General features: G+C 45.0%; 1 protein-coding gene across 1 annotated transcript in view; it reads left to right on the top strand.

The window, feature by feature from the left end:
- Positions 1-25,365, top strand: part of LOC141259319 (probable cation-transporting ATPase 13A4) — a 279,585-nt gene extending 254,220 nt beyond the window's left edge. The window contains exons 27-30 of the mRNA XM_073675074.1: positions 7,635-7,822; positions 10,665-10,753; positions 13,318-13,398; positions 23,990-25,365. Coding sequence (XP_073531175.1) covers positions 7,635-7,822; positions 10,665-10,753; positions 13,318-13,398; positions 23,990-24,238 — 607 coding nt within the window. The 3' untranslated portion in view covers positions 24,239-25,365. The remainder of the gene's footprint in view (positions 1-7,634; positions 7,823-10,664; positions 10,754-13,317; positions 13,399-23,989) is intronic.
- The last annotated feature ends 1,863 nt before the right edge of the window (positions 25,366-27,228 follow it).

The raw sequence follows: 27,228 nt of genomic DNA on the forward strand, positions 1-27,228 counted from the left end.
CTAGTTCGGGGACCGGTCTCCCCCTTTAGCCTGACCCCTCCACGCAGGTGGATTCGGGCGTGCGGTGGCGACTCGCCCGTCCGCACCCCTGGGATCCCTTCATTCCTCGTTCCTGGAGCCTTCTCCGCTCCTCTTCCTTCCTTCTCCCTCTTGCAGGCCTGGGCCTCTGTTACTAGGCCCGCCTCCGGAGCAGAGCTCATGCAGAGCCCCTGCTCCCTGCCACTTCTGCTCAGACTTCTCTGCACTGAACTAAGATGGTGCCCACCTTTTATACTCCCTTCTCAATGCACCCAGGAACTGCTTCCTCCCTGCTCCTGCACTGCAGGGTTCCCCTTCCTCAGTGTTCCCTCCCCCCACTCCAGCCAGGGACAGGGACTGTCGTGCCCATCTCAGGGGCATATTGGTCGCCCTGCCCCACGGCAATGTGGTGTAATGCATGCAGGTGTCGGGTCCTGATCCACACTCCATCCTTATCTGAGAGTGAGATATCACACCTCTGGGTGAGGTGCAATACGTCTGTAGCAACCAAGCCCTCGGTGCTACAGTTCCATTTATCTTCAGCCTAGGTGACGTATTGTGATACAGGGCCGTGATTTTGGCTATAAAAGGGTCCCCTAGACCCCTACCCCAAGCTTTTTAAGAGAATCATATATGGCGTGCCAGGAGACTCTATGGAATGCTTTCTCAGCATCCAACGAGAGTATCTACTTACAAATTTTTAACTGCATCTAGCCCAGGAAATACTTTGTGCCTAGTAGCAGTGTCTGCTAGTCAGCGGATTATCCCGGCTGTTAAGCAAGCTACACCACCTGTAGTTTGGACACTTAATTTTTTCAAAGGAAATGCTTCGGGACCACGGGATACTTAGTGAAAAGCATCAGGAGGCACCCCAAGGCATAGGGGCTGGGACTGGCACTAGGATGCCTTGCGGTGGACAGCCGAGCTCGATCCTTATAAAAGCTTTTTAACTGCAGCAGCTTTAGTGGACGCTACTGGAGCTGGAATTACGCGGCTGCTGGCATGAGACTTGCCCTCCAATAGATCCTTGTAAATGGATTTAAAGTGTATTCATTCAAATTAGAGGGACAATTTAAATTAAAAAGCTTAGAGCTGCCTCCACCACAGGGGGGCTCTCTCGACCCACCAGCGGACAGGCACCAGTATTGGGAGAGGGGGGCTGGCCGTCAGGGTTCACCGCGGCTCTGGCACAAACCCGGCGACACGGAGGTGGCACGGGCAGGAGCGGACTGGCCGTCTCGGCTTCTCACTTTTTGGATTTTAGAAGGGCATGACATGCCTATATCTGTGTCTCCCCCTCCTTTTACTCCTCCACCTCTTTTCTTTTCGCATGACTATATGTACTTGTCACTTTTCCATGTGTTAGTTGTGTCTTCTGAGCAGTTTGTCAGCTTTTGGACACCTTTGAAGGTGTTTTCTATGTGTTTCTATGTGTTTTTGTTTGCCTGCCATTGGTTTTAACGGTGTTCGAAGGTGTTCGACGAACAGTTCGACGAACAGTTCGGCGAACACACGGGTGTTCGACGAACCGAACCGAACTCGAACACTACGGGGGTGGCTCAACACTAGTAGGGAAGTATTTCCTTTTTCTCTTGAGGGTTTGGGGGATGGAGAGCTGAACACTTCCATGGGACGGTGTGCAGATGCTCGGTGACACTGTGGGTGATGATGGTGGTGCTGTCACATCCTCTCTTTGTGGAGAAGCAGGTGGCCTTTTTGAAAGTGTGCTGGAAGAAGAGACTGCAGCAGAAGGAGCGGGAGGAGGCTCAGACCGTCATGCTTTTTAAGGTGTGTACTCCACACCTGCTTGGAATTCAGATGCCTCATCATGCAAGTGGGGCTCAGGTTCAGAACATTTATGCCTCACTTTAGGGTCTGACGGCACAGCATACAAACCACTCTTGTCTTGTCGTCAGCATATTGGCTTATGAAATGTCATGCCAGGGAGATCCTTTGAATTGTATTTGGTTTGCTCATTTCCTCGGTGTGGTAGGCAGTAACAGCCAATGTACTGACTAGGGGCCGCCCACTGTACTTTTGCAACCTGCTCCCTCTTTTGCTGTGCTGCTGGAGCAGCATAACCACCTCCTCTTCCTCCAAACTGCGCATGTCATTAGTATGGCCTTCGCTCCAAGTGGGGTCTAATACCTCATCATCCCCTGCATCATCTTCCACCCACTACTCACCCCTAGCATCTTTGCCGGTCTGCACACTGCAGAAAGACGCTGCAGTTGGCAACTGTGTTTCGACATACTCTGAGATGTGCAACGGTGGTCCACTGACTATGTGTACTAGCCTTCCCACGTACTCATCCTGGAACATAACAAGTGCTTGGACATCAGTGCACTCAGTCTACTCCACTTCTGGGGCAGGGCCAAGTGGATGGGCCATGGAACCCCAGCCAGCGTAGTCATCAAAAACAGAAGAGATTGCTGCATGACTTGGGGCTCAGACTGTTTGGCTGATTTGCAAGAGGATATCTTGGAAGCCAGATGACCATGGTCCTCAGGTGCCAACTCTGCACTTTCTGCAGGGGACTGTGTGGAAGATAATGCAAAGGAATTGGGGGCACTCTTAGCTATCCAATCTAACACTCAACATGTTCTGGCCTCACCATTCATGTAGTGGTACTCAGCCCTACGAAATGACACAGAATGTTCTGTCGTTTGCGTGCACCAGAGTAAGGTGATTCAGTTGGGCAAGTAGCAGGCATATACAATTATATGAAAAAGTTTGGGCACCCCTATTAATCTTAAGCTTATTGTTTTATAAAAATTGGTGTTTTTGCAACAGCTATTTCAGTTTGATATATGTAATAACTGTTGGACACAGTAATGTTTCTGCCTTGAAATGATGTTTATTGTACTAACAGAAAATGTGCAATCTGCATTCAAACAAAATTTGACAGGTGCATAGTATGGGCACCTCACCAGAAAAGTGACATTAATATTTAGTAGATCTTCCTTTTGCAAAAATAACAGCCTCTAGTCGCTTCCTGTAGCTTTTAATGAGTTCCTGGATCCTGGATGAAGGTATTTTTGACCATTCCTCTTTACAAAACAATTCCAGTTCAGTTAAGTTTGATGGTCGCCGAGCATGGACAGCCCTCTTCAAATGATCCCACAGATGTTCAATGATATTCAGGTCTGGGGACTGGGATGGCCATTCCAGAGCATTGTAATTGTTCCTCTGCATGAATGCCTGAGTAGATTTGGAGCGGTGTTTTGGATTATTGTCCTGCTGAAAGATCCATCCCCTGCGTAACTTCAACTTTATCACTGATTCTTGAACATTATTGTCAAGAATCTGCTGATTCTGAGTGGAATCCATGCGTCCCTCTACTTTAACAAGATTCCCGGTGCCGGCATTGGCCACACAGCCCCAAAGCATGATGGAACCTCCACCAAATTTTACTGTGGGTAGCAAGTGTTTTTCTTGGAATGCTGTGTTTTTTTGCCGCCATGCATAGCGCCTTTTTGTATGACCAAACAACTCAATCTTAGTTTCATCAGTCCACAGGACCTTCTTCCAAAAAGAAATTGGCTTCTCCAAATGTGCTTTTGCATACCTCAGCCGACTCTGTTTGTGGCGTGCTTGCAGAAACGGCTTCTTTCGCATCACTCTCCCATACAGCTTCTCTTTGTGCAAAGTGCGTTGTATAGTTGACCGATGCACAGTGACACCATCTGCAGCAAGTTGATGCTGCAGCTCTCTGGAGGTGGTCTGAGGATTGTCCTTGACTGATCTCACCATTCTTGTTCTCTGCCTTTCTGATGTTTTTCTTGGCCTGCCACTTCTGGCCTTAACAAGAACTGTCCCTGTGTTCTTCCATTTCCTTACTATGTTCCTCACAGTGGAAACTGACAAGTTAAATCTCTGAGACAGCTTTTTGTATCCTTCCCCTGAACAATTATGTTGAATAATCTTTGTTTTCAGATCATTTGACAGTAGTTTTGAGGAGCCCATGATGCTTCTCTTCAGAGGAGAACAACTTGCAAGTGGCCACTTTAAGTAGCTTTTCTCATGATTGCATACACCTGGCTATGAAGTTCAAAGCTCAATGAGGTTACAAAAACCAAAAAAGTGCTTTAGTAAGTCAGTAAAAAGTAGGTAGGAGTATTTAAAACAAGAAAATGATAAGGGTGCCCATACTTATGCACCTGTCAAATTTTGTTTGAATACAGATTGCACATTTTCTGTTAGTACAATAAACCTCATTTCAAGGCAGAAACATTACTGTGTCCAACAGTTATTACATATATCAAACTGAAATAGCTGTTGCAAAAACACCAATTTTAATAAAACATTAAGCTTAAGATTAATAGGGGTGCCCAAACTTTTTCATATAACTGTAATGACCACGTCCTCTCCCAGCAGCAGCTAAACCACCACCAGCAGCAGCAGCTACATCACCACCACCAGCAGCACCACATCCATATCCACGTTCCCTATTTGATGCTCTCATCATTTTTTGAAGTGGTTTTTAGAACCAGTACTCCCACAGACCCAGGTGCAAAGTAGAAAAATTTATTTTTATGCACCATTCTCCAACAGACATGGATGAAAAGTAGAAAAATTTGTTTTTACGCACAGCACTCCAACAGACACAGGTGCAGAGTAGATAAATTTGTTTTTACACACAGTACTCCCACAGATATGGGTGCATTGTAGAAAAATGTGTTTTTATGCAGAGTACTCCCACAGACATGGGTGCAGAGTAGAAAAAAATGTTTTACCGCACAGTACTCCCACAGATACGGTGCAGATTACAAAAAATTGTTTTTACTAACAGTAGTCCCACAGGCACTGGTGCAGAGTATAAAAAAATGTTTTTAGCCATACTACTCCCACAGACAAGGGTGCAGAGTAGAAAAATTTGTTTTTAGGAACACTACTCTCACAGACACTGGTGTAAAGTAGAAAACTATGTTTTTAGGCACAATACTGCCACAGACATTTGTGCAGAGTATAAAAATATGTTTTTACGCACACTACTCCCTCAGACATGGGTGCAGAGTAGAAAAATTAGTTTTTAGGGACACTACTCCCACAGACACAGGTGCAGAGTAGGAAAATTTGTTTTCATACACTGTACTACCACAGGCATGGAAGCAGAGCAGAAAAATTTGTTTGGCAAACTACTGCCAAAATTTTTTTTGGGCAAACTACTCCCGCAGACACAGGTGCAGGGTACACAGAGGCTTTTTAGCACAGTACCCCCACAGACACGAGTGCAGAGTTTACATACAGAGACTTTTTTGCAGAGTGCACACACACACAGAATCTAATACTGTCCCTCACTCCAGCTGCTTCCTGTCCCTACGCTAATCAGAGCAGAATGGTGGCGGAACCGGCATTTATGCATTTATAATACTTGACATGGCTGTGATGACCCTGGAAGTGCCCACAGCCTAAAAGCTTGTTGATTAGCTGTGCTGCAGCCTTTCAACAAACTTTATTCGGCACTGAACTCGACCAGTAAACCGGACTTCTGGTAAAAAGTCTGTGTTCGTAGTTCAGTACCAGACACTACACTGTGTCCCAAATTATTATGCAAATAATATTTTCTCAGATTTTCCCAAATTACCTATATGAATTGCAGTCATTGTAATTTTCCAGTCAAATAACTATTAGAGTACAATTGAAAGGTTTTTGTACAAACTGCCTATGATAACAGTATATTTTTTAAAAAATAAAACACTCAAACTGCACTCAAAATGCATGTTCCAAATTATTATGCACAGCAGAGTTTTCAACCATTTCATTTTAATAAAGAACAAAAAAATGGTCATTTTTGAAATTATAAGCATTAGCAGGTTATTACAAACTGAAATCAAACAGTTTTCAACTCAAAACTTTATTCTAGCTGATGTAACATTTGCACATAGGACCCCTTGTTCGAAAGGAGCTTCTGAACTCTCTCATTCATTGAATTTGTCAGGTTTTGGATGGTTTCTGCTTCAATTGTTTTGCATGAGGACAGAATACCCTCCCAGAGCTGTTGCTTAGATGTGAACTGCCTCCCGCCATCATAGACACTCCTTTTGATGATGCTCCAGAGGTTCTCAATGGGGTTGAGGTCAGGGGAGCATGGGGGCCACACCATAAGTTTGTCCCCTTTTATGCCCACAGCAGCCAGAGATGCAGATGTGTTATGTGCAGCCTGAGACGGGGCATTATCATGCATGAAATGATCTCTATGGTCCAGATGGATGGAGTGGAGGATGGCTGGTTGATGGACACCCCATGCAAACACGGCTACGGCGCTAACAAGGAGGAGGTGGAGTAATGTTTTGGGCTGGAATCACGGGGAGAGAGATTGTCGGCCCTTTTAGGATCCCTGAAGGGGTAAAGATGAACTCCATAATGTATGTTGAGTTTCTCAAACAGTACTTCCTGCCATGGTTCAAGAAGAAGAACCGTGCATTCCGCAGCAAGATCATTTTCATGCATGATAATGCCCCGTCTCATGCTGCACATAACACATCTGCATCTCTGGCTGCTGTGGGCATAAAAGGGGACAAACTTATGGTGTGTCCCCCATGCTCCCCTGACCTCAACCCCATTGAGAACCTCTGGAGCATCATCAAAAGGAGTGTCTATGATGACGGGAGGCAGTTCACATCTAAGCAACAGCTCTTGGAGGGTATTCTGTCCTCATGCAAAACAATTGAAGCAGAAACCATCCAAAACCTGACAAATTCAATGAATGAGAGAGTTCAGAAGCTCCTTTCGAACAAGGGGTCCTATGTGCAAATGTTACATCACCTAGAATAAAGTTTTGAGTTGAAAACTGTTTGATTTTAGTTTGTAATAACCTGCTAATGCTTATAATTTCAAAAATGACTATTTTTTTGTTCTTTATTAAAATGAAAAGGTTGAAAACTCTGCTGTGCAAAATAATTTGGAACATACATTTTGAGTGCAGTTTGAGTGTTTTATTTTTTTTTAAATATACTGTTATCATAGGCAGTTTGTACAAAAACCTTTCAATTGTACTCTGTTATTTGACTGGAAATTTATAATGACTGCAATTCATATAGGTAATTTGAGAAAATCTGAGAAAATATTATTTGCATAATAATTTGGAACACAGTGTATGTATCTGGTACGAACCCCCAACTTTACAATTTGGGTTCGCTCATCCCTAGTCCAGACAACTGGACATGACTTTGTCACTATATCCCAGAGAGTAAGTGGTAATAATTTCCTTCGATTCGGAGGGAGCTAGCTCATGATAAAGTGCTGCATATAATAGAGAAAAACCTTGAGATAACTTATCTCCTTTTCATTGCCTCTGACTGGGGTAACATTTCTGGTGTAAGGAATGCCACAAGTCATCATGAATTAGACAAGCTGTGGTTTCACGCCCCCACCGCCCTCTCATTTTGGCAGAGCTGCAAGGAACTGGCATGAAAATGGCAAAAGTCGCAAAATGTTTGTGCAACTCCGAGTTGCACAAAAATGTTGCTAATTTTCAAAGCAGTTTGGTCTCATGATTCGGGGCCTTTGTCTTTCCTCTATTCTATTTTTGTTAAATAAATGTATCTGCACCAAAAATAAATCGAAAACTGTATGAATTTTTAACAATCCTATTAAAATTCTGTTTCTCCAAGTGCCTGTCATCCAGGAAATGAAAGCTTAAACCGGAATCTTACCTATGTGTTAATTCATGAAAGGACTAAAGTTAACTATGAAAGTTTTGAAGGTACAACATTATGGCTGATAACATCTGTGCACCTGGTGATCTTCGCTTACATCTTCTCCAAAGGAAGACCTTTCCGAAAACCACTGTATACCAACTGTGAGTACATTTTTCACACATTTCTTCCTGCTCTTGAAGATCTAGCAGGCTGTACATTTCTAGCTCTAGAAATTTCAGTAAAAGAATAACTATACTTTGCTGGACACTAAAATTTGGATAATGTCAGATACTTTTGTGTAAAATTCATTTTTAGTGAGTAAAAATCCCTTAATCACTGAAACAGAAGAGAGCACACAGTGGCATCACTATAGTCATATAAAGGTTAATAACCAGCTTTTTGCTCCATTTAATCCACTCTGCAATGTTAATATGAGAACTTGGTTGATTATTACAATTATATTTATAACATCTTCCTTTAATTATGCCCCCCATCCTTGGCCCTTTTCTGTAATAATGTCCTCCGTCCTAGCATCTATCTGTAATAATTTCACCTGTCCCGGTCCCTATCTTGTAATAATGTCTCTCATCCTAGACTCCTTCCTTTTATAAAATTGCTGTTTTAATGCCCTGACTTTCTGGGTCCCTTCCTGGTATAATGTCCCCCTTCCTGATATAAAGCCCCCCCTATGTGCCCCTTCCTGCTTTAATGTACCCTGACTATAATAATATCCCTCATCCTTGCCCCTTCCTGTAACAATGTCCCCAATCTTAGTATATTGTTCCCCATCATGGGATACTTCCTGGTATACTATCCCCAATCTTAAAATAATGTCTGAAATTCTAGGCCCCTTCCTGGTATAATAAACCCCATCCTGGCCCCCATTCGGGTATAATAACTCCCATCTAGAGTATCTTTTTGGTATACTGTCCCCCATCCTATAATAATGTCCACCATCCTGGACCCCTTCCTGGCATAATGATCCCCACCCAGGATCCCATACTGCTATAATGACCCCATCCTTGGCCCCTTCCTTGTATATGAACCCCATCCTTGGCCCCTTCCTGGTATAATGACCCACATTCTGGTATAATAACCGCCATCCTGGGCCCCTTACTGGTATAATGTCTGTTCTGTTTCCAAAAACATAAAACAAAGATTCTTACCTTCCTCTGCTCCCACGACGGGCATTGTCCTCTTTTGTAGCTAACTTCATTGTGGCGACATGGGCAGTGCATGATGTCACTGCCATGCCCCGCTCATGACTGGGACACCAACATCAAAATCTGCCTCTGATTGGCTGGGAGTGTGTATTGCAGTGCTTCATTCCTCCAAACAGCCTTGGACTTTCAGTCATATGGGTGGGCTAGTGTGGCTTCAGTCACCGCTCAGTGCACAGTGAGCGGCAGCTGTAACTGTGCAGTCAACACTGACTGCTGGCTTTGAGGCATGGGTTACATGACTGTATTTTCTCTCATCAAAGAAAATTGGCACTCTGATGAAACTCTGATCAGAGTTTGACCAGAGTATGATCAGAGTGTGATCCAATTTTCTAGGATGAGGAGAAGATGGAAAATATATATTTGCGGTCCAATTTTTTCCACAGACTTTGACTTGCATGGCCGATTGAGATCTAAAAATCAAACATGTTCACTGCTTCATAGAATAACATAGGTCTAAGTGCGATCTGATGTTTGGTCGGAAAGCACTCAGACCTAAAATATAGCCATCTGCATGAGGCCTAATACTGAGCCATCTGTCAGTCATTGCCAGGGCATGGTTTCATCTGCCGCACACTATGCACTGAGTGGTGTCTGAAGCCACGCCGTCTGCAGCTCTATGCCTAAAAGCCTGAGGCTGCCAGTAGGAATAAAGGTCTTGTGCTCTCAGCAGTGAGGCTGTCAGTGCAAGCTCTGGGCACCTTCAGAATGCTATTAACCTGCAGATGAACCCCATATCGGCAGGTTAATAGCATTTCTTTACATGACAGGATCCCTTTAAGAGGTTAACAGCATTGGTTGGAGCTAGCTCCAATTGCTGCTGCTAGAGGCAGATTCTGGACGCTCATCTCTATGAAAAACCTATAGAACTTTGGTATCTTCAAAATCTTATTGACCTGTATTGCCACACAGTGAAGGCTGTAAAAATGAAATACAAAATAAAAATGGAAGAATTGTTTTCTATACCAGTTCACCCCTTTTGAATTTATTTTTGCATTCAGTACATTATCTGGTAAAATAATTGTCATTTAAAACTATATCGTACAAGAAGGGGAGTAGAAAACTGTAGCACAAAAAAGAAAGTGGTCTGGTGCTGAAAGGTTTAAGGCAAATTTCATTCATTTTCATACCATGCTAAAAAGACTGTTTTAATCAATGAAAAGCATTATTACAGACAAAAAAATTAGTGTATAGTCCCTACACATTAATGGGGTTAGAAACATAATGTGCCGAAAAACTGTAGGAATAAACAGCAAAGCTCTTAATTCTTACTGTTGGGATAATGTACTGCATTTTCATTCAGAACACCTTGGTAAAAAAACAGGTGAATATCAAATTCAGACATTTGTGAAACATGCTGAAGTTGAAAAAGGCACTCTAGCACTTTTAGAAAGAGCTTTCATCTTGACTATGTTTGCCGTTACCTGCTTGGTGGACAAGTTGCTTTGCTTTAAGGTGATGAAAAGGCAACACTGAATCATTGGAATCAAATGAGAAGTGATGCCATTCTTTTGTTTGGATTCCTGACCTTAATTCAACCTCCTTACATATGCTTATGAAGCTGTTGAGTTCAGATTGGGAAACCCAGGGACAGTCTGTATTTTCGTGTTTCCCAAACTTCTGAATTCTGCCTTATGGAACATGTCTCTGAATTGAACTTTCCTTATAATGTACATTGATGTTATCTGATGATATAATCTTTGAACAATGTTTAAGACCAATATTCTACAACAGATGCACTGGACATGTCATCATTGTTATAAAGAAGTGTTTTATGTTGCAGATTTGTTTGTGGTCGTATTAATATTAGAAACTGCCTTCAACATATTCTTCATATTTGCTGACTTTCCAAGCATATATCTTGATTTGGAAGTAAGTTCTTTTTATTACTGAATGGATTGTGCCAGTCTTCAAACCTAATGACACTATATGGTCTAATATACTGTTATTAGAGATGAGCGGTGTTTGACTCGAACTGTTCGCCAATCTCAAATTCGAGCTGTTTTGGGCGGTGTTCGAGCCGTTCGAAAGATTTGCAAAAAATTCGGCTGTTTGAGGTTATGTTCGATAACTTTTCGGGCACCAAAAGCATAACTGGATTTTTTCACAGTAATACTGTTAATCAATAGTGATGAGCGATCATGCTCGCCACTGCTCGGTACTCGCCCGAGCATCTCAGTACTCGAGATGCTCGGGCGGGAGCTCGGGTCCCCGTCCTGCATGTCTGGCACTATTTAGAGCACCAATCATGCAGGGATTGTCTGCCACTCACTGCAATGCCACAGCCATTGTGGTTGTGGCATTACAGTGGTTGCCCAAATCAATGGGAACAGTGCTCACAGTGGAACATTAAAAGCCGGCAATTCACCAGCGGCATACACCGGTACCGACAATTTAGAACAGAAAGAATAGAGCATCACACATAGATTAGATAGATAGAAACATGTCAGTCACATATATAATAAGTAGAGTGACAGTGTTGGTTACTGTACATGTCATGTAGTGTTAAAATAAAGGATTTATTAAAAAAAAATTGGTGTGGGGTTCCCCGAAATTTTAGTCTCAAGCGGAGGTTAAGCAGACGGCTGGGGCAGATGTTTGAAGCCTGGGAAGGGGGTAATACCCACAGAGCTTCCCAGGCTACTAATATCAGCCCCCAGCTAAATACCTAGCCTTTACTAGCTATTAAAATGGGGGAACCAAAAAAAAAATGACGTCTGGTCCCCCCTATTTTAATAGCTAGGAAAGGCTAGGCAGACAGCTGGAGGCTGATATTAATAGCCCAGGAAGGGTGCCATGAATATTGGCCCCCTCCCAGGCTAGAAACACCAGCCGTCAGCCACCCCAAAAATGGCGCATCCATAGGATGTGCCAATTCTGGCACTAAGCCTCGTTCTTCCCACTGCCCTGTAGTGGTGGCAGTGGGGTAATAGGGTTGGGGTTGATGTCAGCTTATAATGCCAGCTGACATCAAGCCCAGGTTAGTAATGGAGAGGCGTCTATAAGACACCCCCATTACTAACCCCATAGTCAAAGTTAAAAAAAACACAAACACCCAGAATAAAGTCCTTTAATTGAAATAAAGACACATTCCTTTAATGATCTAAATTAAACCCTACTTACCGTATCGGGCGCTCCAACCTGTCATGTCAATGTAGCAGAGCTGAAGCCGTCCTGGGAACAGAAGACAATGGCTTCAGCTGGAATGGGCGATATGGTAAGTAGGGTTTAATTTAGAACATTAAAGGAATGTGTCTTTATTTAAATTAAAGGACTTTATTCTGGGTTGTGTTTTATTAACTTTGACTATGGGGTTAGTAATGGGGGTGTCTTATAGACGCCTCTCCATTACTAACCTGGGCTTGATGTCAGCTGGCATTATAAGCTGACATCAACCCCAACCCTATTACCCCAATGCCACCGCTACAGGGCAGTGGGAAGAGCGAGGCTAAGTGCCAGAATTGGCACATCCTATGGATGCACCTTTTATGGGCTGCTGATGGCTGGTGTTTCTAGCCTGGGAGGGGGCCAAAATTCATGGCACCCTTCCTGGGCTATTAATATCAGCCCCCAGCTGTCTGCCTAGCCTTTGCTAGCTATTAAAATAGGGGGGACCCAACGTCATTTTTTTTGGGGTCCCCCATTTTAATAGCTAGCAAAGGCTAGGTATTCAGGTGGGGGCTGATATCAGTAGCCTGGGAAGCTCCGTGGGTATTACCCCCTTCCCAGGCTTCAAACATCTGCCCCAGCTGTCTGCTTAACCTCCGCTAGAGACTAAAATTACCGGGAACCCCACGCCAATTTTTTTTTTAATAAATCCTTTATTTTAACACTAAATGACAAGTACAGTAACCAACACTGTCACTGTAGTTATTATGTATGTGACTGACATGTTTTTATCTATCTAATCTATGTGTGATGCTCTATTCTTTCTGTTCTAAATTGTCGGGTACCGATGATGAATTGCAGGCCGGCTTTTTTAAAGAGACGGTGCATGAAAACACTATTATTTTTTTTTAATAAATCCTTTATTTTAACACTAAATGACCAGTACAGTAACCAACACTGTCACTATACTTATTATATATGTGACTGACATGTTTCTATCTATCTAATCTATGTGTGATGCTCTATTCTTTCTGTTCTAAATTGTTGGGTACCGGTGTATGCCGCTGCTTAATTGTGAATTGTGAATTGAACTGTGTCTCCTCCTCCTTTTACTGCTCCACCTTTCAAGGTGTTTTCTATGTGTTTTCTATGTGTTTCTATGTGTTTTTGTTTGCCTGCCATTGGTTTCAATGTTGTTCGACGGTGTTCGACGGTGTTTGACGAACCGTTCGACGAACATGCCGGTGTTCGACGAACCGAACCGAACCCGAACACTTCGGGGGTGGCTCAACACTAACTGTTATTTATGTGACTGTTCTTTTTTCTAGCTCGTCTGCACTCCCATCAGTTGGAGAATACACATGCTTGTTTTACTGGTTGTATGTCTAGTGGTGTCATTCCTAGTAGAGGTCAGTGATAGTAGTGCTATAAGAAATGTGTTTATATTTCATTACTATTTAATAAACCTCATCATGCTCACTACTTTTTGCACAGTTGCAAAAGTTGAAAAAAAGACCGAGTTCCATCAAGTTCAACATTTCTCCACCAATTATACATTTTGTCACTAAATCATCTATAACCCACAATGTTGTGCTCTGTACTTTGCTATGATCATATGTAATATTCATTTTTTATAGTGATTTAGTAAGAATGGCCATCACAAATAGCTATCCTGCTATGAAAGGGGTTCTAGTTGCTATTTTATGCAGATCTCAGACTGTGAAGCATAAACCTGCTGACAAATTCCCTTTAAGTCCTGTAAGCTGAGAGGTGGGGACTACAGATGTAATAAAGTTTACCTTGAAGGGAATCTGTCAGCAGGTTTTGCTATATAATCTGACAGTAGCATGATGTAGAGACAGAGACTCTGATTCCAGCAATGTATCACAAGTTTCTCTTCTGCAAACGTAGCATAGCCCTGTATAACCCATGCACATCACTGATTGTCAGCTTTCTGTGTACACTGTATATTGACAGAAAGTTGATAATCAGTGGTGCGGGCATGTTTGGAACAGGGAGCACAAGACACCGAGTCCTAAAGTGATAATCTCCTGCTGATAAAACAGTGATTTTATTGCAACTGCAAAACATAGCTCAGTACATGAGACATCACTGGAATGAGGGTTTCTGACCCCAAATTATGGTCCTCTCATAATACATAGCAAAAACACACTGACAGATTCCCTTTAAGACAGATAACACAACATTGGGATATCATGGCACAAATATAGTATAGTTTGATACCTAATATGACATCAGTCAATGGTTTGTGCAATGGTGAATTACCTTAATCCTCTTTAAAGGAACCTGTAACAAACTTTTACCGCAAAATCATTAATATGATTGTGTGATTCTTTAAAAAATAAACTAGTGGAGCCCTTTATGATCCCAATGTGATTCTCCACCAGCAAGAAATCAAGTTCTGAAGTTGTGCCTTGAAGTACATTTAGGAGTGACGAGTACAGCTCTAGTGTCTCAACCTGAACCTCTGTATTTTCTAGCTAGCAGCACTCTTCCTTGGCTGATTGACAGGTCAGTGGACAAGTACCAGAGAAAACAACTTGTCAATTAGGCAGGGGAGGGTGCAACTGATTCTGGAATATAGCTTTAGGCTGAGAAGCTAAAAGTGCATCTGTAGCACCCCGAGGACTTGGCTGCTACAGGGGTATTGCACCTCGAACCAGAGGTGTGGTATTCCACTCCCGGGTAAGGATGGAGTGTGGAACTGGGCTCAGATAGCTGCATGCACTACACTCACCCCATTTCCGGGGGACAGACCAACGGTACTCCCACCAGATAGATGTGCAGGTACGACAGCTTCTGTCCTTGACTGGAGTGGGGAGGGGGGAGGAACATCCTAGTGGTGTAGGAGCAGAGAGGGGAGGGACTCTGGGCATAGGTAGGAGCCCATTGGTTGCTCGTCACCTGGGCTCGGGTGTCAGAGGGGAGTATATAAGGGGGGCACCATCTTGGATCAGTGGTCAGTTCAGAGAGGAGCTCAGCCAGAGAGGGCTGACAGGGAGCTGTGGCTCAGTCTGGGCCCAGCTCCAGAGTCAGGCCTGGAGTAGGAGGCCTGAAGCTGAGAGAGGGAGAGAGAGAGAAGTCAGAGGAAGAAGGAACAGAAACACCAGGAAAGGCCCAGAGACGCAAGAGAGAGGGAGCCCTAAGATCCCACGAAATAACGGGTGAAGGGTTGGCAGAACAGGGTGCCGGATCCCAAACTGGTGGAGGCCAATTATCCTTAGCCAGGAACCGGAGGTCGTGGACAAGTTTTGGCGTGACCCCTCGCCATATCTACCAGGAAGGCATACCATATAGGGTCAGGGAAACCGGGAAAGGTTTCACCACCAGAAGGCCCGAGGGAGCTGGACAAAGGTGGATCCCTGGTGGGGACGGCCAGTAGAAAGGAAGAGAGGGGAGCTCAGGACCACGCTCTGGAACTGCCTGGGAGTTGGCCGAGTCCCGCACCTGGTGGACGCAGCACTGCTCGGGTGGTCCTAGCTGTACACAAGGGACCTGATAAAGAACTGTGAGTAAAGCTGTGAAAACTGCAATTGCACGTCTCTGAGCTTCCTTGTCACACCACCACTACCACTATCATCTTTTCCTGCTTCATTAGCTGCCCTGAGGCCATACCCCTCCCGTTGGGGGTTATACCATCCACGCTGCACATCCGTACCACCGGCCTCAGCGGACTGCCCTGCAGCGGCGGCTTCATAGCCGCATTCAACGGGTGGCGTAGTCGGACACTAATACCATCATATCAATAACGCCACTTAGTTTGACACCCTGGGCACGGACCGGGTCACCGCCACAAGGACTACTACCCCTATCGGATCCGGCTCCGGGTATTCCCCGCGTGCGCAACGCTACACAACATGGCCCAGGGGGTGAGTCAACTTTGGCGTAGTCGGCAGGATTACGTGCCCGCAACCACCGGGTACTGCGTGCCTGAAGAAAAGTTCACATTTACAGCAAAAAGGAGTCTCCCGCCAATTCCAGAGGGTTCCCGCCATCGGACGCCATCTGGGGTCGTTTCCCGCCGTTTGCCCGCCATCTGCAGTCTTTGCCCGCCATCTGCGAAGTTTCCCGCCATCGGGAGACGATTCCCGCCATCTGAGACGATTTCCCGCCCTGGCAGAGCGGACGCCAATATGGGCGTGCCAGAGGGTGGCAAGAGACGACCTCCCATCGTGGGTGCGGTCCCAGAAGGGCGCCAAAAGCGGAGACCGCCCCCACCAGCCGAGACTACCACCATGGAAATGTCCATCAAAGTGGGGGGTCTGCCCCTGAAACTGACTGTCACTAAGTTGCCCCGGGACCACTCCTAAGGGGGGCGGATAGAGAACAAAACGGAGAAGATGGGTGCAGCCTGGAGGAGTCTGGACAGATCGCACCCGGGAATGGAGGAAGAGACAAGCGGTACCGGCCCCGTGGTCCGGGGCCTGCTGCAGGCCGCCACCCCAGAAGGCCTGGTGGAGATCCTGGCGCAGCTCCCCAGAGATCTGGAGCGTGCACAGACCGCGCTGGAGGCCTTGGCCCGGAAGATGGCCCGAGTACAGCAAGAAGCACTGGCCGAATGGAGAAGGGAGATGGCCCAGCAGGCTGGAACCCGCCAGCAGAGGACGCCACCCGCAACGTGGAGCATGTCTGCCCCTGAGGATGGTGCAGGAGGGACGAAGGCCAGAGACGACGCCACGGAGGGAGCCGCAGGGATGGAAGCAGGTAATGGGGACGTCATCACCCCGAGCCCAGTAGCCGAAAGCCTGCCCCAGCTCCCCGTCGCAGAGCCCGAAGTCCCACTCACCGCGCCCGTTGCCACACCGCCACCGCTCCTAACCAGGCCTCAAGCGGCAGGAGCCGCGGTCAGGCCCTCTGTTACGCCATGCCCCTTGACCCTGAGCGCGGCAAAACAGGAAGTGCCACCGGTCTGGTCGCAAGGCCGAGTACTCCCGGGCGCCGCGGTCTCCACAGCGCCCTCTACCTCCACTGTGCCGCCGGCCTGGTCGCAAGGCCTGGTGCATCCGGGCGCCGCTGCCCCCACAGCGCCCTCCTCCCCAAAGGTGCCATACCTGGACCCAAAGAGGATGCCTCCGGCCTGGACGCAAGGCCGGGTACCTCCGGGCGCCGCTGCCCCCACAGCGCCCTCGACCTCCACAGTGCTGCCCCTGGGCGAAGATCTCTTTGCGCAGCATACTAGCCCGGACGGGCTGCCCTTCGTGTGGCCACCGGAGTACATCAACCCCCGACTCCGGAGGGAACGGCCCCTGTGTGAGCCTCTGATCCCGGCACCCGCCAAAATTGTCCCGCTCCCGTTGGAAGACGCCCAATTCGCATGGGATCCCACCGGTGAGGACCTCATGGGATTCACCAAGGAGACCCGGGCGGCCGCAGCCCGGCGGGAGGAGTGCTGCCGTCAACAGCTGGAGGTCTTTGGGAGAGAACGGCGAGAGAGGCGGATCCGTGAGGAACAGCTGCAGGTCCAAAGCGCGGAGCAGAAACGCCGGGCCCGACGAAACCCCCGTGCGGCCCACGGTCCCCGCGCCAACGGGACCGTAATAAAGTTCCAGTTGGAGCATGGCTGGGGCTTTATCCGGGATCACCGAACCCCCGGCGACGTCTTTGTCACCCACAGGGATGTCGAGAGCCACCTGCCGGAGGGACACCGCGGACGTGACCTCTACCCGGGTGATGAGGTCACCTTCACCCGGCATCAGTGTGCCAAAGGACCGTACGCCCTTCACGTACACCGGCTGACTGAGGAGGAGATACAGTATGAGGAAAGCCAAGAGGACCCGGACGGGTCTGAAGACTACCCTCAGGAAGGAGCACGAAGAGGACACCATTATTAGAGTGTGGTAAAGAAGGGCTGTATATAGTTACCCGTCGGGGTACAAGAACTGTCGTAAAATTGGTGTTTGTGTGAACTGTTACTTGTGTGCCCCTTCCTAAATTACCAGGCTGAGGACTGTGAGCAGCCACTCCCTTATCCCCACTGGCCGAGGACTGAGAGCGGCCACCCTGTAAATAGTTGCGCTTCCTAAGGCGCCCCCTACTGGTTTTATAGAAGAACTGCGTTTCTACTTTAGAACTAGAGACTGTTGCACTTTACCTGGTCACAAGTTGCACGGTGGCCAGAGATCAAGAACGTGTTGGTCAAGAATGTTTTATATGACAAAGTTTTATATGATGCTGAAAGAGTTAATGGTATTTTATAAGTATGTGAAGAAAGTCTGATAATGTTTCCGAAATGTTTTATACCTGTAACGTTAAGAGAAAGAAGAAAAGAGTACCTCCCATAAAGGGATGAGTTGTTGGTTAACGTCTTATATGTGAGTGCACTTTAAAAATTTTGTATGTTGTAATTTGCTTTTGCTCTTTTCCAGCCCGAGGACGTGCTGTGATTTACCAGGGGGGAATGTAGCACCCCGAGGACTTGGCTGCTACAGGGGTATTGCACCTCGAACCAGAGGTGTGGTATTCCACTCCCGGGTAAGGATGGAGTGTGGAACTGGGCTCAGATAGCTGCATGCACTACACTCACCCCATTTCCGGGGGACAGACCAACGGTACTCCCACCAGATAGATGTGCAGGTACGACAGCTTCTGTCCCTGGCTGGAGTGGGGAGGGGGGAGGAACATCCTAGTGGTGTAGGAGCAGAGAGGGGAGGGACTCTGGGCATAGGTAGGAGCCCATTGGTTGCTCGTCACCTGGGCTCGGGTGTCAGAGGGGAGTATATAAGGGGGGCACCATCTTGGATCAGTGGTCAGTTCAGAGAGGAGCTCAGCCAGAGAGGGCTGACAGGGAGCTGTGGCTCAGTCTGGGCCCAGCTCCAGAGTCAGGCCTGGAGTAGGAGGCCTGAAGCTGAGAGAGGGAGAGAGAGAGAAGTCAGAGGAAGAAGGAACAGAAACACCAGGAAAGGCCCAGAGACGCAAGAGAGAGGGAGCCCTAAGATCCCACGAAATAACGGGTGAAGGGTTGGCAGAACAGGGTGCCGGATCCCAAACTGGTGGAGGCCAATTATCCTTAGCCAGGAACCGGAGGTCGTGGACAAGTTTTGGCGCGACCCCTCGCCATATCTACCAGGAAGGCATACCATATAGGGTCAGGGAAACCGGTAAAGGTTTCACCACCAGAAGGCCCGAGGGAGCTGGACAAAGGTGGATCCCTGGTGGGGACGGCCAGTAGAAAGGAAGAGAGGGGAGCTCAGGACCACGCTCTGGAACTGCCTGGGAGTTGGCCGAGTCCCGCACCTGGTGGACGCAGCACGGCTCGGGTGGTCCTAGCTGTACACAAGGGACCTGATAAAGAACTGTGAGTAAAGCTGTGAAAACTGCAATTGCACGTCTCTGAGCTTCCTTGTCACACCACCACTACCACTATCATCTTTTCCTGCTTCATCAGCTGCCCTGAGGCCATACCCCTCCCGTTGGGGGTTATACCATCCACGCTGCACATCCGTACCACCGGCCTCAGCGGACTGCCCTGCAGCGGCGGCTTCATAGCCGCATTCAACGGGTGGCGTAGTCGGACACTAATACCATCATATCAATAACGCCACTTAGTTTGACACCCTGGGCACGGACCGGGTCACCGCCACAAGGACTACTACCCCTATCGGATCCGGCTCCGGGTATTCCCCGCGTGCGCAACGCTACACAACATGGCCCAGGGGGTGAGTCACATCATCACACCCCAATACACCTTCAGACACAACTTCAAAATCGAATGGCTTGCTGCGGAAGCATGTCTCTGGGGTCATAAAGAGATCTTTTTATTATCTGTTAAAGTGTTGCAGTCATATAAATTATTTGGGGGTGGGGTGTCTGACAGGTTCCCTTTAAGTGAGATATCATTCTGTGACAAGTTATCAAGATGGTGCATTGGCTACATCTTAACATGGATAGGTCTTGTTTTTCCAGCACACTTCCCGCAGTTGCTGAATGTCTGATAAAATCTGGAGACGTTGGGGGCTATTCATTAAGACTGGTGAAGCACACTCCAGTCTTAATGATGCGATTGCTGGAGTACACTGATCTGATTCATAATGCGGCTTGCACACCTTAATGATTCAGGCACGTCTCATACCCAGTGTGCACCCGCATCAGAAATCAATGATGGCTGCATGTTCATGTCCCACCCATGCTTTCTCTGTATTGGCGTAGCTGACCGGTATTGGTGTGTAAATGACAAAAGTCAGAATATTTTTGCGCAACTGCCGAGTTAAGGTATTTATGCCAGATTTCTGGCTTGAGCACCTTAATAAATCGCCCTCGAAGTCTAATTTATCTGCACTTTGTCAAGCTCTAAGATTTTTTGTAGTATGGCAGGATACATTTTCTTTAGAGATGAGAACATTTATTTGAATAGAATTGAATTCTTAAATTTTATAAAAAAAATTGTATTCTGCAGAAAATGAATTTTTGGCAATTCACTTTGCACAAATTCAGCGAAATGATAGCCAGCTACAGCCACCATTTCACTGAACTGTGAGGGCTAGGCGAACGATTAAAAAAAATAATGCACGTTTCACTGCTCATCTGTCCTGCCACCCCTGGAGCCCACTGTCCAGTCCTTGGTGTCTCATCCTTTGCCCTTGTTTGCATGCATTCATTTTGGACTTTTCACTCCAGGACCAAGCTTCCGGCTTGTCTTCATTTCAGACGTCACTGCGATTCATGTTGTCACTCACGCATCATAACATTGTGATGTAGTGATGTGCAATGCAACAACACAGCGTTCTGTGACATTTGAGACCTAGTCGAGCCGGAAGCCAGGGCATGGAGTAAACAAGCCAAAGAGAATATTTGTAATTGAAAACGGGGAAAAGAAGAGGTACCAAGGACCAGATGGTGGGCTGCAGGGATTTTGGCTCAGGTAAGTGGTGAAGTATAGCTTTTTTTTCTACATCATACATTTATTAACCTCTTGGGTCTGGAGAGACTCCAGAGCATAACAAGGAACGTTCAATTCATACAGAATAACTTTACTGCAAATTAAATTCTCCTGTAAAATTCAAGCAGTTTGGCGAATTTGCATCTTGGTACATTTGATCATTTTTAATTACAGTATCTTGCTGACATAGACTATTGAAGACAAGAAAATACTTTTGCATTTAAACGTTGGGTGTTTAGTCTGCAACAATATGTAGGTAGATGGCATCTGTCAAAGTAACATACAGACGAATGCCAGGACACAAGGTTTTCTAGGTGAATGTAAACCTTTTTTCAGCAATCGTAGCATAGCTGACCAGACAAGCTAGCCATTCACTATCCATGCACTTCAATTAGACATGAATATCAATTTACATTTTGCATGTTTGTGGAATGTATTTTTTCATACCACTTTAGTTAGGTATTAACCATTGTATGCTAAAAACGCACCCCACCATCTGTCGTTTTGGAATTTCTCTAAGGCTATATTCGCACGGTGCATTTCTAGTGCATTTTCGCTGCATTTTTCCACACAGAAATGGGCTAAAACGCTAGGGAATGTGTGTGCCAACTAATTCAATGACAATCCTGAAGTGCTGTGCACATGATGAGGAATTTTCCTGTCAGGATTGTCATTGTGTTTAAATCTGCAGCATGTCAATTCTTTGTGCCTTTATGCAGCGTTTTTCACCCATTGACTTCAATTGAGTCAGTCAAAACTGCAGCAAAAATGCAGGTATAAAAATATTTGTGGATTTGCTGCAGATGTTTGCTGCTGCTTTGACTGACTTGATTCAAGTCAATGAGTCAAAAATGCAGCAAAAATGCAAAAAGAATTGCACATGGGAGACTACACCTCCCATCATCCTACGGCCACTCTTGCTGACAATTGCGGGAGCAGGTGCGGCTCAGGGGAGACGTAGTCTCCTCAGCTGGCGTCTGTGGTCAGTGTAAAAAAAAAGATAAAATAAGTCGATATTAAAATAAAAACACCTTATATTTGCCTGTCCGCCGTCATCACGAGTGTCCCATGGCGATTTGATCACCCGGCAGTACGCTATACACTGGTGGGAGTGCAATTGCTCCCGGCAGTGTATAGCGCTGGGCTGCTGCAGTGAGGTCACTGGAGTTCATCATCTGAAGGTGAGCTGACGAGCTCTGGTGCCCTCATTTATGGCATCGGTGCTGCGTGAGAATTTTCCCACGCAACACTGATGCAGTAAGTCAGGTCACTGGAGCTCTCAGCTGAACTTTCTTATAGACGCCCTCATTACTAACCTGGGCTTCATGTCAGCTGCAAATACAAGGCTGACATGAACTCCAACCCTATTAATCCACTTGCCATCGCACCAGGGCAAGTGGTAAAAGTGGAGGCTAAGCCCCAGATTTGGCGCATCTTATGGATTCGCCAGCTCTGGGGCCACTGAGAGCTGGTAATATTAGCCTGGAAGGGGGGCAGGATCCATGGCCCCTTCTCCGGTTATTAATAACAGTCCGCAGCTGTCTGGCTAGCCTTTGCTGGTTAGATTCTATATGGGGACCCTATGTCAATTTTTTTCTGGGGCCCCCCTCTAATCTAGCCAGTAAACGCTAAGCAAATAGCTGTGGGCTGTTATTAATAGTCAGGGAACATTTTTGGCTAATTGCCCCTTCCCTGGCTCATAGTATCCACCCCCAGTGGTTGGCTTTCCCTCTGCTAGTTATGAAAATGACGTGGGAGCCCATGTCATTTTTTTAATTTTAGGAAATGTTTCTATGATCTGGACGTAGCAGCGTTTTGGATGCAACATATTTTTGCTGCGTCCAAAATGCGGCGTTCTATTGAACGCAGGTAAATCCGCATGTGTTCACTGAATAATGCGGATTTACCGCACTCAATACATTCTAATGGTCAAATTTCTGTTACGGAGACTAGCGACTCCGCAAATGGATTTGACATGCTGCAGTCCTGAAAGACGCACCGCATGTCAGTGTCCACAGGTGATCCGCAGCCTCAGATGCACACATAGTGGACAAGGGACTTCTAGAAATACCTTCCACTATGCTTTAACATCTATCTGTTTCAGGTTTGACGTTGTATAAAGACACAATGTCAAACCTATAGCATTTCCTGATCATGGGCACATACCCAAAATCACTCATAGCATGTCAATTTCTGCAGCATCTCCACTGCAGATTTTGACCGATTGAAATGTCATTACATGCGGTGGATCAGCATGTACTGACAAACAAGAGTGGCATTAGAACACAGCGTTTTGTACGCAGTGAAAATATGCTGCGTCCAAAGCGCTGCTGGTTGCTGATCAAGGGGATGAAATGGCTAACCAAATAGCTGTGAGCTATTATTAATAGCTGGGGAATATGTTGGCCTAAGGGCCTCTTCTTAGGCTAAAAATAGCAGCTCTCAGCTGCCTCAGAAATTACATGAATGGGAATAAGGACAAATGGGGTTAGTGCTTATGGGATTAGGTGTCACTGACACCAAGTTCTTTGTTTAGTGATGAAGAGGTGTCAACCAGACACCCTCATTCCTAAACAAACCTGTAAGTAAAGAGTTAAATAAACACACACACTGAGAGTAAAACACTTTATTTGAAATACAACAGACACATTATTTAATCATTTAAATTAACCAATATACTCACCCCAGGTCCGACTGTAATCCAAGGGTTAAAGTGATGTCCCACGTTTATTTTTTTAAAATATCTTTATTTAGCTCCAAAAAGTATTCATTGCTGTTCAAAACCACATCATAATTGCGGCAAAACACGCATTTTTTCCACAACGTTTTTCATGCCAAGAGATGCAGAAATCTTGCAGAAATTTCTGCAATCAAATCCAGAATATGTGCATATAGCCTAACAGTCATCTAGCCATCACAATTTATCCCTTGTCAAAATCTCCAATGGATAATATTTATCTATTTATTCTTACATAGACAAGTTTTCTATTTTCTTAAGAATAATGAGAATGTTTCTACATGGGTTATTTGTTACTTTTCAAGATATATAACATCTGGTATTAATAGTTATAACCAGTCAACTTTGTTAAATCATTACATTTCAGGAATTCATTCTTGATAACAGAGTTCTCTGGTTGGCTTTGAAGAGATGCTTAAAGATGCAACCAAGTAGCAAATATAAAAAGTTACATGCAGTTTTGGGACAGGACACAAATTGGCCACCTATTGGAACGACAAGTTATAAAAACTGCATAAAGACCAATGAAGATGACAAAATCTACATTAATCAAGCTTATGAGCATGACAGTATTTTGAACGATGAACAATCTTATCCTAAGGGACAGCAAAATTGAGGAGTCAGTTTTCAGCGCACAAAGATTTGATAAGTAGTAAAAAATATTTTTTCAAATAAACTTTTATGTGTTTTAAAGGCGATGTACACCTTCACACAGAATATTTTATAGTTCATTTTGCTTCTTAAATGTTAGGTTAAGCAACATTATAAACGGTCCTCATTAAAATAATTTCTATCATTTTGGTGCTGATGTCTATAGGTCCGTTTACCAAGATGAGTGCTTTTGCAAAGATGTTGCAAATCTGTCAGAGCTTTTGGTTCTGGTGACCCTCTGCTCTCACCCTCCTTTCTCTCAGTGATAGAGATAGCAGGATGAAGGCTGAGTGGGTTGTACACACATCTGAAGTAGAGATAAAAGAAAGCAGTATACAGACACAAAGGAAGGCACATAAAGAGGAAATAAGTGCAGTTATGGAGATGTGCTGATACACAAGAATAAGTGAAATCAATATTATTCTGGATACACAAAGTTCACATCCAACTTATATTACAGGGGTAAAACTGGGTAATTGCCCAAGGCACACACTCCCCCAGGGCCCCCAGTGTTTACAGCAGTTAAGCAGAAATTATATTGATAATAGCTCTGCATTATCAATGTAATTTTCGATGTTGAGCCTGTTTAAGGAACTTTGGTGACATCACAATCATTTGACAGTGATATCAGCACAGGTCCTGTACTGTACAGCAGTTTAGAAGAACTGAAGAGAAGTGTGTATGTATGTGTATGTATATAGATATAATTTATATGATCTGTATGTATCTGATCTGTACATGTATGTGTCTGCATGTATGTGATCTGTGTATGCAGCATGTCTCTGAATGTGTGTGTTCTGTGTATGTATGAGTCTGTATTTATGTGATATGTGTATGTATGCATGTGCTCTGTATATACATGAGTCTGTATGTATGTACTCCATATGTGACTGCGTCTGTTTGAATGTGCTCAGTGCATGCATGCATCTGTGTGTATGTGCTCCTAGTATGCATGTGTCTGTATGTATGTACTTTGTGCATGCATGTGTCTGTATGTACAAGTGCATCTCACTAAATTAGAATATCATCAAAAAGTTAATTTATTTCAGTTCTTCAATACAAAAAGTGAAACTCATATGTTATATAGAGTCATTACAAACAGAGTGATCTGTTTCAAGTGTTTATTTCTGTTAATGTCGATGATTATGGCTTACAGCCAATGAAAACACAAAAGTCATTATCTCAGTAAATTAGAATACTTTATAACAACAGCTTGAAAAATGATTTTAAAGTCTGAAATGTTGGCCTACTGAAATGTATGTTCAATAAATGCACTCAGTACTTGGTCGGGGCTCCTTTTGCATAAATTACTGCATCAATGCAGCGTGGCATGGAGGCGATCAGCCTGTGTCACTGCTGAGGTGTTATGGAAGCCTACGTTGCTTTGATAGCAGCCTTCAGCTCATCTGCATTGTTGGGTCTGGTGTCTCTCATCTTCCTCTTGACAATACACCATAGATTCTCTATGGGGTTAAGGTCAGGCAAGTTTGCTGGCCAATCAAGCACAGTGATGCTGTTGTTTTTAAACCTGGTATTGGTACTTTTGACAGTGTGGACAGGTGCCAAGTCCTGCTGGAGAATGAAATTTCCATCTCCAAAAAGCTTTTTGGCAGAGGGAAGCATGAAGTGCTCTAAAATTTCCTGGTAGATGGCTGTGTTGACTTTGGCCTTGATAAAACACAGTGGACCTACACCAGCAGATGACATGGCTCCCCAAACCATCCCTGATTGTGGAAACTTCACACTAGACCTCAAGCAGCTTGGATTGTGTGCCTCTCCACTCTTTCGCCAGACTCTGGGACCTTGATTTCCAAATGAAAATTGGAATTCTGGGACCTTGTGGAGTGGGTCAATGACTGCCGTCTTGACATCTGTCAAGTCAGCAGTCTTCCTCATGATTGTGGAGCCTACTGAAACAGACTAAGGGACTTTTTTAAACGGTTAGGAAGCCTTTGCAGGTGTTTTTTGTTAATTATTGTAATTTACTGAGATAATGATTTTTGTGTTTTCATTGACTGTAAGCCATAATCATCAACTTTAACAGAAAAAAACACTTGAAATAGATGACTCTGTTTGTAATGTCTCTATATAATATATGAGTTTCACTTTTTGTATTGAAGAACTGAAATACATTTTGAACTTGTTACCTGTATAAAAGATACCTGTCCAAATACTCAATCAATCACATTCCAACCTTTCCACCATGACCAAGACCAAAGAGCTCTCTTAGGACATCAGGGACTCTTTTCTTAGGTAATCTTCTTCATGGCTGCTCTTTGATTCACACCAGTGACCTTTCGCTTGGGAATCAACCTAATTACACACTGAGCTATTAGGGAATGTGAGAACAGGTTGCATTTTGTAGTAAGAAGGAAGAAAAAGATTTTTCCACCATGAAGAGCAAAACAATAACAGTGCAGTGACATGACAAGAATCTGCATAACTAATCATGTGCTTAGTAGTTGTAAGTCAAATTTTTGTATGAGATAGCCAAGATGATTGTTTATGAAATGATGATAGACTCTACTTCAAAGCAGTATTGGATGGTAAGATATGGAGCCTGAAAGTCAGAAGTTCAAAACATTGTTACATTTTTGCTGATCACTGTATGTATGTGCTCTGTGTATACAAGTGTGTAGGTGTTCTGTGTATACATATGCGTGTGATATGTATATATACATATGTGTGTAACATAAAGATATGCGGTTGTTATGACACCTGAGCCCTGCCCCCAATCAGCACTGTCGTCACTGTCCCCATCATTAAACATATACATAATCAATGGGAAGTCAGGACTGTTGCTGGCCACTCACTTTCTCTTGATTACTAATACGTCTGAAGGCAGGAGCAGCGACACAAGTGCAGGGTTCATATGTCTTAACAGCAGCACGTGAGCCCTGAGAATGCGAGTGCTGACACCTTTGGAATGATGCCAGCATGACAGGTGAGTAAAAA

This window comes from Phyllobates terribilis, unplaced genomic scaffold (assembly GCF_046119375.1).
Source record: "Phyllobates terribilis strain yellow unplaced genomic scaffold, ASM4611937v1 Scaffold_3__8_contigs__length_932513732, whole genome shotgun sequence".
Lineage (NCBI taxonomy): Eukaryota > Metazoa > Chordata > Amphibia > Anura > Dendrobatidae > Phyllobates > Phyllobates terribilis.